This window comes from Notechis scutatus, chromosome 4 (assembly GCF_049901735.1).
Source record: "Notechis scutatus isolate UNSWTSFEM ecotype Mainland chromosome 4, rNotScu1.2, whole genome shotgun sequence".
NCBI classification, from domain to species: Eukaryota; Metazoa; Chordata; class Lepidosauria; order Squamata; family Elapidae; genus Notechis; species Notechis scutatus.
In genome coordinates this window covers 119358959-119373040 of record NC_142012.1, presented here as the reverse complement: position 1 = coordinate 119373040, position 14082 = coordinate 119358959, and the positions used below count along the sequence as shown (strand labels likewise).

Below are 14082 nucleotides of genomic sequence, written 5' to 3'. Positions count from 1 at the left end.
TTTTTAGACTGTGAACATGCTAATTGCAAAATGAGATGTTCTAGAAACCCATGCTTTACAAATGCTGTACATGACATTGTTGCCATTTGTTTTGCAACATTAGCCCAGATATTCTTATTTTAATGTGCCAGTGAGGGCAGAGGTACAAATAGCCGACAAGATAGGCCATGGAGGAAAGAACCAAGCCCTTTTTATAACAGGATGACAGACCAGATGTACAGCTCAAATTTGTCAAGTCACTAATCAGTTAAATCACACTGGTTAATTAATTCTGTTCAGTCCCATTCATTTTCTTCTAAATGATTCTGACTTCAAACCCCAGTGGGGAACATGTTAAACAGACCATACCTCTTCCAGCTGTACCATGAAGGTAACATTATGCCCTTGTTCTGATGTCAGTGTGCCATCTGATGTGACAACCCGAAGTCCTCGCGGGGCTTTGCCAGGACACTGCTGTGGCTTGGCTGTGTACTGCTCACGCACACCGTCTGTGCAGTTATTAGACACGACCTTTCTGTACCTGTGAAAAGAACAAAGAACCCTGAAGAGACTAGCTACAAGCTGCTTGTTTCTAATGATAGCTCCCTTTTCCAGACCATCGCTGTCACATGTCAGATTTTTAAACCACTGAATCATGAAACAGTATAAATTGACTTGGTACAGAACTTTAGCCACATGTCATGCTCTGATATTAAGAAGAAGAAGTAACACACCAATTATCAGAGTTAATGGTACTGGAAAATGTATACAGTGCTGTTTTGTCACAATAAAGTAGCAAGTAACATGTGTCACTACTAAGCTGGGCCATATGAACTCTCAAATGTGAGGGGATAAAGAGTAAACTTTCACTTTTATAAATCAATATAAATTTTTACCTGCCAAATATAGTGATAGGAAATTTATAGGATCATAGACAATATTGATAAAACTTAAATCTTCCCTATTTGTTGAGGGACAAAGTAAACCTATCATTTTGGAAAACTTGAAAAGGTTTGCTGTATTGTCATCAATACAGGATAATTATACTTTTTATAGTTTTACAATAATCCTGACTCAGCTTTCCATTTGCAAAAAGTATCCCTCAAGATATAAAGAAAACCACAGACTGAGGAATAATATGGTAATGGGTCAGCAGCATTGCAGTTGATAATCTTCACAAACAAATACCTCATATTGACTGGACCCTAAATGATTGTACAACTGAAATCATATACACAACCTTCTACAATGCTATTACAAATCTGGGACTGGAACAACTAGTAACCAACAACACTAGACTAAACAACTGCCTCGATCTCATCTTCTGCAATAGTTTGAATTTAATTTACAGAATACAAACTAAAGAACCCTTTTCAGCAGTGACCACAATATGATTGACTTTTGTCTCAACATACGCCTACACAAAAATCACCACAATGATGTAATCCCCAATTGTAACTTCAAAAAGGCAACTATGATCTTATAGACAACGATCTCTCATCCCTTGATTGGCAATCTCTATTCACTGGATGCAATACTGTTGAAGACCATTACAACATATTTTTACTTGAAGTCAAAAGAGTCATCAAACTATATGTACCAACAACAACTCCCAAAACAAAACAAAAAGCAGATTACCCATAACAATAAGGAAACTTCAATCCAAAAGAGATCACTCTGGCGGAAAAACAAATCTGGTCACGTTGCCAATTTCAAAAGTCGATACAAAAATTTATGCCACCAGATAAAGACCGAATGCATCAATTATCACATTAAACAAGAGGAAAACCTTCGAAGCACCAATTCGACCCGTGCTTTTTACAATTTTGTAAACAACAAACTAAAAGACTCAACGTCTATCCCACCCTTGATAGGACCTGATGGTAAAGACTGCAACGACGACACCATTAAAGCCAACATCTTTAACACATTCTTCGGCTCAGTATTTGTAAACAGCAATGGATCCAGCCCAGTATTTCCTAGCCGTACCACAGATAACAACAATGATCTAATACATATCGATTTTACAGAAGACAATGTTGAAAAAGCACTACGCAATCTAAAACCATCTCTATCTATTGGACCGGATGGAATATGTGCCTACTTCTTAAAAAGCTATCCACTGCCATAGCCAAACCTCTAAGCATAATCTTTGAAAAATCTTTCAGGACCAGCTCCTTGCCTAACCTATGGTCACAAGCCACAGTCATCCCCATCTTCAAAAGGGAGACCCAAGCCTCGTTGAAAATTACAGACCAATCTCCTTATGCTGCGTCACCTGTAAAGTCATGGAATCAATTATTAACCAATCCATCATCCTCCACTTAGAGACAAACAACCTACTCTCCAATAAACAATTTGGTTTCAGAAAAAAACTATCCTGTAATCTGCAACTCTTACACTGCAAAAACATATGGACGACACAACTCGACCAGGGCAAAGCAATAGACGCAATCTACATAGACTTCTGTAAAGCCTTTGATTCAGTGGTACACGACAAACTACTCCTAAAAATAAAATCCTATGGTATCTCTGGACAACTGAATAACTGGATAGAAGCATTCCTGGCAAACAGACAACAAATGGTCAAAATTGGGAGCGTCCTATCAAATTCTGTACCTGTCAATAGTGGTGTCCCCAAGGCAGTGTTCTAGGACCAACTCTCTTCATACTCTACATAAATGACCTCTGTGATCATATTAAGAGCAATTCGCGTTCTTTTCGCTGATGATGTAAAGCTGTTCAATACCACAGACAATACTGCTACCCTACAAAAAGATCTTGACTATGTATCAGAATGGTCAAACAAATGGCAACTTCAAATCTCAACAAATAAATGCTCTGTCTTACATATTGGCAAAAAAATCAGAAAATAAAATACAAGCTGAATAGTCAAGATCTTGTTGATGACCCAAGCTCTGTAAAGGACCTTGGAATACTCACCTCTAATGATCTAAGTGCTAGAGCCCACTGCAACTACATAGCCAAAAAGGCATTAAGAGTTGTTAACCTAATCCTACGTAGCTTTTTCTCTGGTAATATCACACTACTAACCAGAGCATACAAAACATTTGCTAGACCAATACTCGAATACAGTTCATCAGTCTGGAACCCACATTACGTATCTGATATTAGCACAATTGAGAAAGTCCAGAAATATTTCACAAGAAGAGTTCTCCACTCCTCTACTCGTTGTAGAATACCTTATGCCACCAGACTTGAAATTCTAGAACTAGAAAACCTTGAATTACGCCGTCTTCGGTCTGATTTAAGCATGGTATATAAAATCATACATTGCAATGTCCTACCTGTCAATGAATACTTCAGCTTCAACCATAACAACACAAGAGCACACAATAGATACAAACTCAAAGTTAACCGCACCAAACTTGATTGCAGGAAATACGACTTCAGCAATAGAGTGGTCAATGTCTGGAATACTCTACCCGACTCTGTAGTTTCTTCTCCAAACCCCAAAAACTTTAACCTTAGACTGTCTACTATTGACCTCACCCCTTTCCTAAGAGGTCTGTAGGGGGCGTGCATAAGCGCACCAACGTGCCTACCGTCCCTGTCCTATTGTTTCTCTTATTCTTCTTTTATTTTTCTTATATGTACCCATTTCATGTATTCACAACTATGTATACACTTATACTTATTATCTTGTAAACAATTGGCAAATAAATAAATAAATAAATAAATAAATAAATAAATAAATAAATAAATAAATAAATAAATAAATAAATAAATAAATAAATACTACAGCTTTGACTACTTACCCAGTGCTGTTGAGATAACTTTGACCAAGACTGCATTCTTTTGACAAAGATGATGGGTTATACCAAAAAGCTGGCAAACACTGGCCATTGCTGTGGCGCTCAAACCCATAATCACTAGTTTGGGAAGAAAAATATTACTTTGATGATATGCAAGTGGATTATTGCATTGGAAATATATTTTTCAAATATAAATTGACATATAAAACCATATGGATTTCTTTCAAGCACATGCACTTACTTCACATAGAGATACACATGTTTGGGCATTTTCTATAAATTCCCCATGGCATCTGGCATTCATTCATAATCCCAATTATCAGAAATTTTAGTTTTCTTTCTGATCAAGAAACTATAATCTTCCAGCTACAAGACCTTACTTGGACAACAACCTTAAAGTTGTCAAGTTTCTTATAATAGCTTTGATTATGTCAATTCCACTGGACAAGTATTTTATTCTGATGTCATTTCTTCTCCTGACATGCAGTTGTAACATATTTTATACTTAGACAAATTCTAAAACCAAGTCTCACCAATTTAGCTTATGATGGTTTATAATATTCAATAAAGTCTTCAGGGTACTTCCCTGTTCTGCTGTAAATATCAGAAACTGGATATAGTTCATACATGAACAGAAAATGCACAGTATACTACAATAGCAGATCAATTATCTCTGTAAAATAATCATCTGTGGTTGTGGAGAAGAGAGCAATAGCTTAAAAAATCCTAGATTTTGTATTGCTTCTTAAAAATCCTGAGTCTCTAATATGTTGATACTAGGAAGAGACCTAACTGATTTCAAATGTAGATGTGCTTATTCAACATTATCCAAGTTACTTTTTATTCTTACTAAAGAAACCATAAAGACTATTTGATCATTAAATCAATAATAAAACTCATTTTAATATTCTAGAAGAAAGCAAATATTCATAAATGAATGATGCTTTCTCTGAATCTGATTGTCAATAAACTATAATTGTCTGTATTGCCAAATTCTTTTGTATTAATATAATTAAAAAGTGATAATGTTGTATCCATTTCAAAGGTTCAGGTATTTAGTTAAAAAAAAATCATCTACAAAATACAGAATAACAAAAATACAGAGCATGATTTCCTGTAATACAAGTAATTTATGCTTATATGCTACTTGTGCTTTTCTTTTTACAGGGGGAAGATTTTTTGTGAATTTTATCTGAATGTATGGTTTATACTTCATGTACTCTAGTGAACAATTTTTAGGAAAAGAGAAGCAATGTTTAAGTCTTTCTGAGGGACTGCTTAATTCTTTGATTGGGCTTGGATCCATTAAAAAGGGTAAACATAAGCTGTATGATTTGACAAGATTAACCGCTTTCCAAGTTTTGTGTTACAGGTAGTCCTCAATTTACAACCATTCATTTAGTGATCATTCAAAGTTACACTGGGGGGGGGGGGAATTATTTATGGATGGTCCTCACGCTTAGGACTGTCATTGTACATTCAAGGTCATATGATCCAAATTCAGGCACCAATCAACATGTATTTCAATGTTTTCAGCATCCTAGGTTGACATGATTTCCATTTTTAGCCTTCTTAGATGGTTCCTGACAAGTAAAGTCAATGAGGGGGCTGGACTCACTTAACAACTGTGCCACTTAACATCGGCAGTAACAACCAGGCAACACCTGCTTAACGACCAGGCAAAACAGATCATAAGATTGGGTGTGAGCCACTTAACACAGCATAAGCAATGGAAATTCTTTTTCCAAATTTGGTTGTCAGTTGAGAGCTATCTGCATTAATTCCAGGGCCATTGTCTACATACATATGCATAGATATTTTTCATGGCTTAGGACTCAGATACTGATTTGGAACAAGCTTCTTCTAGCAAAATCAGTATAATGTCAGCCTCAGGTATTTACCCATTGCTGATTTCTCTCAAACAAACAAACAAACAAACACACACACACACACACACACACAGGTGTGTGTGTGTTTCACAGAATAGTAATCACCCACTCCACTTTCTATAGATCTGGTCTTAAAGTACATGGATTTTTTCCCCCACCACAAAATCAGCTATATATGCTAGGACATAAGTGATATCAATCTGTATACCTGAATGGCAGTGTAAAAGCACACAAACACACAAATAGGCTGCTGAGAAATGTCACCAGCAGCTCCATTGCATTTCATTATAAAGGCATCAGTATCTTTTCCTCACCTTGCAGATATGCAATCTAATGAATTTGTTGTTTCCTTTCTGTTGCACACAGAGCACTGATGCTTGTGACAAATTGCTGCCTACCTGTAGGCACAATGCACCTATCATCATCTGGAGCAGCAGAGGATGAAAATGACTGTTAAAATCTGAGCAGGGGAGTGGAGCACATCCAGAGTGGCTGCATTATATCCAAGCATCTGGTAAAGGCATATTTTGATTTTGATTTTGTGACAGGCTGAAACCAATGTATACATTATATGCTTCTCTCTCTCGTATTCTCTTTCTCTGTCTCTCTCATATTCTCTTTCTCCTTTTCTCTCTCTTTCTCTTTCTCTCTGTCTCCCTCTTTCTCTGTCTGTGTGTATGTGTGTGTCTCTCTCTCTTTGTGTGTGTGTGTGTGTGTGTTTGTGCCCTATTAAGGGAAGCCATTCCCAAATCTTGCTATCAGCTTTTTTAGTCATGTGGTTTTAAAAGAATATTCAATTCATATCTGAAATTTCACAGGGATAGGACACAATCTCCACATCTTTTCATACTGTGTTCCCAATATGCCCATGTACATCAATATGCCACATTATATAATAGCACCTTAGGACTATATAATTAATTTCTGAAAAGTACATCACATGCTAGGAATATTAGTATTGTAAACAACATTATGAATTCTGAATGGTGTTTCTTCAGACCTATCTCAATCAACTAATGAAAATTTACGTTAGCATCCTTCCATTTGAGGTTTTTTTTTTTCATATTCCAGGAAATGTTAAAGTGATTTTCCTGCCAACCTCAGTTTCTATTCCCAAGTTATGATTATGTTCCCCTTTGAGGGAAACTTAATAATTATGTTCACAAATCACAGATATATAGGCTTCTAATACACTACAGGTAGTTCTTAACTTCTGACTGGTCACTTAGTGAATGTTCAAAGTTACAATGGACCTGAAAAAGGAAACTTATTACCCGGATACAAAGTTCTGATGGTTGTCCCCCTCCTTGCATTACATGACCCACACTTCAGGCTCTCATCAATACAGCTACATTTATGACCATTTGAAGCATATATAATGATGTGACATCAATGACATGACATATTTGCCAAAAAGCAGCACTTTCAGTTTTCAGCAAAATCACAGCATTTTTTTTCATGGCCAACACACACACAAAAAGGTTGTAAAATTGTGCTGGTCATTTGACTGATCTGTTTTATGACTGTTATGACATTACCATAATGGGCAGTCTCCATTATGGTCATAACATATAATCAAACTACTTTTAGCTGGTTGACAAACTTCTTACTGCATATAAGATCATATAACTAGAACATGACACTGAAGATTCACACTTGGACTTTTTCATGAAAATCTAGATGAAATTATTGACAAACACTGTGAAAGTTTTCACCAGGACATTGGCACAATGGAAAAAGGATATCAGGACAACTGGATATTCTCAATGCTGGCTGACAGTTGTTGGATACTAAGGCAACATGCATTGGACACCAAGTACAAACAAAAATCATCAGCAAAACATTTTTGGCCCTGTTCAACTCATGCAGCAAGTCAGAAATATTATGTGATATGTTAAATACATTATAGACATTAAATTAATTTTGTATTTGTCAAGATTACAAAATTATATTGATGTTTAGTTTGAAGGGATCTATTATAATCACCAAAAAGTATTTCAAGAAGCAAAACTTTTGAAAAAAAATTGTTGTCAAATGAAATCAGAGACTGACAATGATAGGTGGACTGCATTGCTCTAAGATATCAGAATTTACCCATTAAAGATATCAGAGTTCACTTTAGAAATAGATCTATGAAATCTTAGGAAAGCTATTGAAATGTGAGAAGGAAAGTAAAGAATGTGGAGGAAAAAATAAAACAGGTCAAAAAGGAGAAAACTACAAAAATAAGGATTAGTGGAGCAACTAGGGACAGAGTAAGGAATGGAAATGATTATGTGCAAATGTGGTGAACACTGAGAAATTTAGGAGAAAACATGGAGAGCAGGATGGAATTTCTGCTAAGAGCTTGAAGAAGTTACAAAGAAATCAGAAGGAATACATAAAGTAAATTGGAAGAAGAAAATAAAGAGCAAGTTTATGAGAAAGAACATTATGTGCCTCAGTGTTCGGTGAAGAAAAAGTTATATGTGTCTCTAATTACAATATATCTCAGTTGTTAATCAAGGTTATTATGCGTTTGGTTTGCTCTATCTGTACCTACCTGAAAAAGCTATGGGAGGCCTACAAGATCTATATGTTTCAATAGACTTTGAATGAGTGAAGAAGTGACTGACCATAAATTGAACCTGGAAAGTTTGTTAAGGGGTATGCATATGATTTCCCATCTTTTTCCAGTTTTTAATCCAAGCCTTCATATTATATGTCACACAGATATACATTTTAATATTAATTTTAAAAGAATGGAGAAATAAAATAGACAATCTGTATTAGAATGTAAGAGTAGGCCTTAATGAAATTCTAATATTAGAGAATTTAAGTAGCTCAGGGTTGAACTGCAGAATCCTTGGTTCTTGTTTGCTTGCAAATGTTTCTTTACTCCAAAAGATAACATCATCAGTGCTGGTGAGTGTGGGATTTGCTCCCCTCCCATCCTGCCAGTGTTACTGGGGTATGGTTTTCTGCTTGATTGTTTATCCATATAGCATAATCCCAGTTTATATGTGTGTTTATGCTGAAAATGATATACTCCGGCCTTTTTGTTTCCTTCTTAGTTTTTTATTGCCTCTTCTGAACAATGTGTAAATATTTATTTACATGTGTCTAAAAATGACTAATTTGTCTGAATGCCAAGTTTCCGGGAATTCTTTGGCATTTGGATTTGCCTAGGATGTTCAGTTTGCCAACTGAAATTGTGGTTGCTGTTTGCTGTGAGATGAAGGAGTTTTCACTGTGTATTCTGGCTGCAAGTGATAGGCTCTGCTATTTTTCTGCATCTCTGTCCTCCATGTTGGCTAATACAGCCCTTACATTGTATGTGTTTTTGGATCCCGTTTTTTTTCTCCTTGTGGGATTATTAGGATTTTGGTTTTAATGAAATCCTATTGTTTTAGTTGAAAATTGTTTTACCTAATTATTAAATTAGAAATGAAATTTTCTTTCTTGTCGAAGAACATTGATGCATTATGTACTGATGGGGAGAGTTATGTTCAAGTTGTGTTTTAACCTAATTTGTATCCATGGAATGACTGTGTTCTCTGGATCACAATTATCCATTTATTCAGTACTTCTCCAAACCTTGTAATGCATTTATCTGATGAAAAAAAATGCTTCAGAAATGAATGTCATGTAAAATTGCATTAAAAATGACTACGTTAGAGAAAATAGAATTCACACAGAATGATCACAACAACAACGATGATGTATTTGCATGTTAATCGAGACTTATCTTTTTTCTTAAAAAAACAAATACTTGATCAGTTTCTGGAATAATCACATTCATGCTGGAATAAAGTCCATGAAAATCTAGCAAATAAATTCTTTAATAACATATATGTCACTGTGTAATCCATTTATTACTTAAATAAATACGGGTTGGTTTCTAGGCAGTTGCTAGGATATATTATTCCTGGGACAAAGTGCACCATTTCCATTGTGACATTCATTCCTGAAACACTATTGCCCCCTGGCTGTGAAAAGTGTGCAATGCATACAAATCAAAAACTTTACTTACTTTCTTTCCTATCCTTTAATATACAATTCTTTCAACACAGTTCAAGAATTACTTATTCTGCTGTCACAGGAAATCTGCACACTTTTATCCAGAATTTGTGACAAATCTGAAACTTGCAAGTGCAATGTCAGGTTTTCTTTTGGTGTGATAATCAAACATGATTCTTGATATATATTTTTTTAAAAAAAGATTTTTTAAAACTAAAACAAATAAATAGAATTTTTAAAAAATGTAAAGCTAAAAAAATTATCTTTGATTGTAATTCAATTTTTATCATTTTAGAAATATGTCTTTTGTTTTTAATACTTTTAATGCTACAGATTGCCAGAGTCTCTTTGGAATATGATGGAAGGCAAATAAATTTAGTTAATAAAAAAACCAAAAATGATTAATAGAATAACAGAGTTGGAAAGGACCTCAGAAGAATTCTAGTCCAACCCCATACTCAAGAAGGAAACCCTATACTATTCCAGACAAATGGGTGTCCAATCTCTTCTTAAAAATCTCCAGTGAAGGAGAATTCACAACTTCCGAAGGCAAGCCCTTTCACTGATTAATTGTTCTCACAGTCAAAAAAATTCTTCTTAGTTATAGGATGGATTGCTTCTTGAGACATTGCTATTAATTTCTTCTAGTCCTACTGCAGGTGCTTTAAAGATAGGTTGATACCCTTTGCAAGATCTGGGTATGTCTACTCTAACAGATTCATATCATCCCTAGTCCTTCTTTTTGTTAGACCAGACATACCCAGATCTTGCAACCCATTCTTCATATGGCCTTATCTTTGTTGCTCTTTCTAGAGCCTTAACATCTTTTTAATATCATGCTGACTAAAACTGTACTAAGTATTTAAATGTGGTTTTATCAAATAAGTATAAAGTGGTACTAACATTTCATGTGATTTTGATTCTATCCTTCTGTTGATGCAGCCTAAGACTGCATTTCTTTTTTGGTAGCTGAATCACACTGCTGGCTCTTGAGACTATCTTCTGAAGTGTTGGCTATTTCCTCCAGGTTTGGGTCATCTGCAAATTTGATGAGTGCCCCTTCTATTCCCTCATCTATTTTTTTTAAATGTTGAAGAGTATTGGGCCTAAGACAGAACCTTGGATACCACATTCCATGTAGGTATACAGTAGTTCCATTATGACATGTTGAATGTCGTGGTTCAGCAGTTACAAATATCTAAGCCACATTTTTCTATCTTAGCAAGCAGTAGGTTGTGGTCTACTTTGTTCAATGACTAATGGAACTCCAAGTATATTATGTCTACAGCATTTCACTGATTCACTAATTTAGTCACTCTGTCAAAGAATGCAATAAGATTTATCAGGCATCATCTGTTTTTGACAAATCCATATTGACTTCTAGTAATAACTTTGTTTGCTTCTAAGTGTGCACATGTTTGTTGCTTGGTTAGCTTTTACAGGATCTTTCCAGGTGTTGACGTCAGTCTGTAGGTTCCTGAATCCATTTTTTTTCTATTTTTTGAAGATGGGCATTGGCTCTTTTCCAGGCTTCTAGTAGTTGCCCAGTGCTACAGGATGTTTGAAAGATCTGGTCCAGTGGTTCCAGGATCACCTCCACCAGCTCGTTCAGAATTCTGGACTGGAATCCATCTGGTCCTGGTGATTTGAATTTGTCTGGAGTATATAGGTAGTATCTTACCATTTTCTTGCCTATTTTGACTTGTATTCCTGTTTTTGTTAGGTTGGACTGTTTAATTTTGGACTGATTTATTAGTAAATATTTGTTGAGATGGACTAAGAAATCTACATTCCAGTCATCTTGAATTCTGATTTTTAATGAACAGAATTTTAGTTCCTGTTCCTTCTCAGGAGCAGCATAACCCCAGAGATTCAGATGACCTCAATAAGATCGCAGAGACCTGGCCTTTCTTAGAATGAGGCTCTCTGTAATGATTGGAAATCGAATGACTATAGTTGGCATTAATTACATTATATGTTTATTTGTGTTGTTTTTCACCTTGGTGGATTTTCTTCAGCCTTTAATTCTGTTAGTTGCCCAGATTTTCAGATTATGGGTTGAGCAACCATGTAAATTGATTAAATGCATAAAGAAGTAAACAGATGAATTATTAAATTCAGAATTAGGCTGTAAAGTATAGCTTTCCAGAAAGTTCAATTCTTATTATATGCTTGATTCTGTTCTTATAGCTTGTCACTAATATTATAAAACATTGCAGAGTGAACAGGATTTAGGAGCTGAATGTAGGAATCATGGAGAGTGAAGAATTATATTGATAAGAAAGGCTGCAGTGAAACTAACTATGTTAAATGAGACTACAGTACTTGTATAAATGGGAGACCTGTAGGGTACAAAGCCTGTAATTGCATTTAGTTGAATTAAGTTGCAATTACCCTACAGCACCTTTTTGGACAGCTATGAAAAGGTTAGAGCTTGATATCCCCTTAATGCTGCCCTTTTTCAAGTGCTTGGAGAACATTAACATGTATCATTGCACCAAGATTACTTCTGCATTATTCTTCACTAATGTAGAAATGAATTGGTAACAGTATGTTACCTACTCATAAGATGGTACAAAACATGCATTCATATCATGAAATACTGAATCTTGATGTCACCATTTATGAAGTATATATAGGATGTTCTGTAACTTTACCGATGTTAGGAGCATATGCTGAGGTGGTACCACATTAATTAGAAAGACAATTCCCATCTATCCAATCTGTAGATTTTTTTGTCCCCTGGGAGAAAATCAGGCTACATGTACATCTATATAGCAAAATCCATATAAGCTGTGACTTCATTCTTTGTTATTAAGCACAACTCACCAGTCAAAGTCTGCTTCTGTGCAGACACATGGCTCAGAGGACATGGCTCCAGCGTACTTGCCTTGCATGCATTTCTTTTCTGACTTACGCTTCTTGTAAGTCCTTTTGGCTCCCATGATGCATGCTTCTCCCTGAGTAAAGAAAAGAGGGGAGGGGGCTTTTACCACAGTGATCAGGTATATTTTTGCAAATTACAAATACAAACAATTATGGTACACTAACACAAAAAGAAACAGTGGGGACCATTCATATTTTTCTACTGTAAGAACAAAGTCGCCATATAGTCAGTGTCACAAAGATTATGGTGGTAGGACTATAATGGCAAAGAAATACTTGTGTGCAGATAATTGGGATTAGAATTTTCATTATTAGTCAAGGTAGTTGTTAAGTGAATTGTGCCCAATTTTACAAAAACTTTTCACCCTGCAATGCTAATCACTGTAGTTATTAAGTAAATCACACAGTTGTTAAGTGAATAATAGCTCCCCCCCCCTGACTTTGTTTATTGGAAGCAGATGGTGAGGTTGAAAATGTTGATCATGTGACCTCAGAATGCTGCAACCCTCATAAAGACATTGCCAAGTACCCAAATTTTGATTCATGTCACTGTGCAGGCACTGCAGTGGTCATAAGTGCAAGGTTCAATTTTTACAGTGCAATTATAACTTCAAAAGGTTGCTAAATGAATGGTTGCAAGTCAAGGACTACCTACTATATATGTATGACTAAGAGCAAAAAATATGAGCCTAGATTTATACCTTTCCCATTCCTATATCAGATGAAAAAAACTTCCACCCACATACTCCCTGGAGTGAGACCCCCTGAAATAAAACACAGCACATACAGTACAGAAACGAGGTTTTAGTAATTTGACCAAAATTCTATCAAATAAAAAGTAAGCAACTTTTTTTTTTAAAGGCAGCCTCAATTTTTCAAGAGATGACCGGGAGCTTTCTAATGTCAAACAGTCATGAATTCTGCTGATTTCAAGCTCCAAGCTCAATATGTTATCCAAGCTACTTGTCCTTACCTGGTTATAAAGCTCCTAGCCATCTTTTATAAGATTGAAGCTGCCTTTAAAAAAAAAAAGTGAGGGACTTCCGGTTTGTCGGCTTCGCGAGTGGCAGGAATTCGCGATACAGAGCGATCCCTGCTGCGCTAGCCGCTTTTGGTGCTCCGATCCGGACGGGTTCAGAGCTAAGGCTACCCTGCAGGGGTAGCTGAAGATAGGGGGGATCCGGAGAGGGGTTTGGGGGTGTTGCAGACCCCCTTCCCGGCCGGCAGAACCCCCTTTTCCCAAGACGGTGCAGCGGCGGTCTGTAATGGCCGCCACAAAGAAGCCAGCAGCCGGGTAAGAATGCGCAGGAGGAAGAGGAGAAAGTCATTGAGAGTGAAAGTTTTTTTGGTAGACCCAGGACTCTAAGACACATTTAATACAATTCCTGGAAATTATGGCTTTTTGAATGATTCTTTCCACAAGAGAAATTAAGCGGCAATTTTGAGGTGCTGAAAGGAAAGTTTACTCTCCTTCCCTACGGAATCAATAAGTGGATATTGAGAAACCTGTCTTTTTCAGCTAAAAACTAACTTTATGTGATAAGTGGGAAGGG

At 36.1% G+C, this 14082-nt stretch overlaps 1 protein-coding gene across 5 annotated transcripts in view; it reads right to left on the bottom strand.

The window, feature by feature from the left end:
• LOC113412787 (VPS10 domain-containing receptor SorCS1) overlaps positions 1-14082 on the bottom strand; it is a 432049-nt gene that overhangs the window by 53586 nt on the left and 364381 nt on the right. For all 5 annotated transcript variants that reach the window (XM_087964588.1, XM_087964591.1, XM_087964587.1 and 2 more), the window contains exons 16-18: positions 12473-12603; positions 3759-3872; positions 349-520 (exon numbers count right to left, since the gene is read on the bottom strand). In XM_087964588.1, coding sequence (XP_087820714.1) covers positions 349-520; positions 3759-3872; positions 12473-12603 — 417 coding nt within the window. The remainder of the gene's footprint in view (positions 1-348; positions 521-3758; positions 3873-12472; positions 12604-14082) is intronic.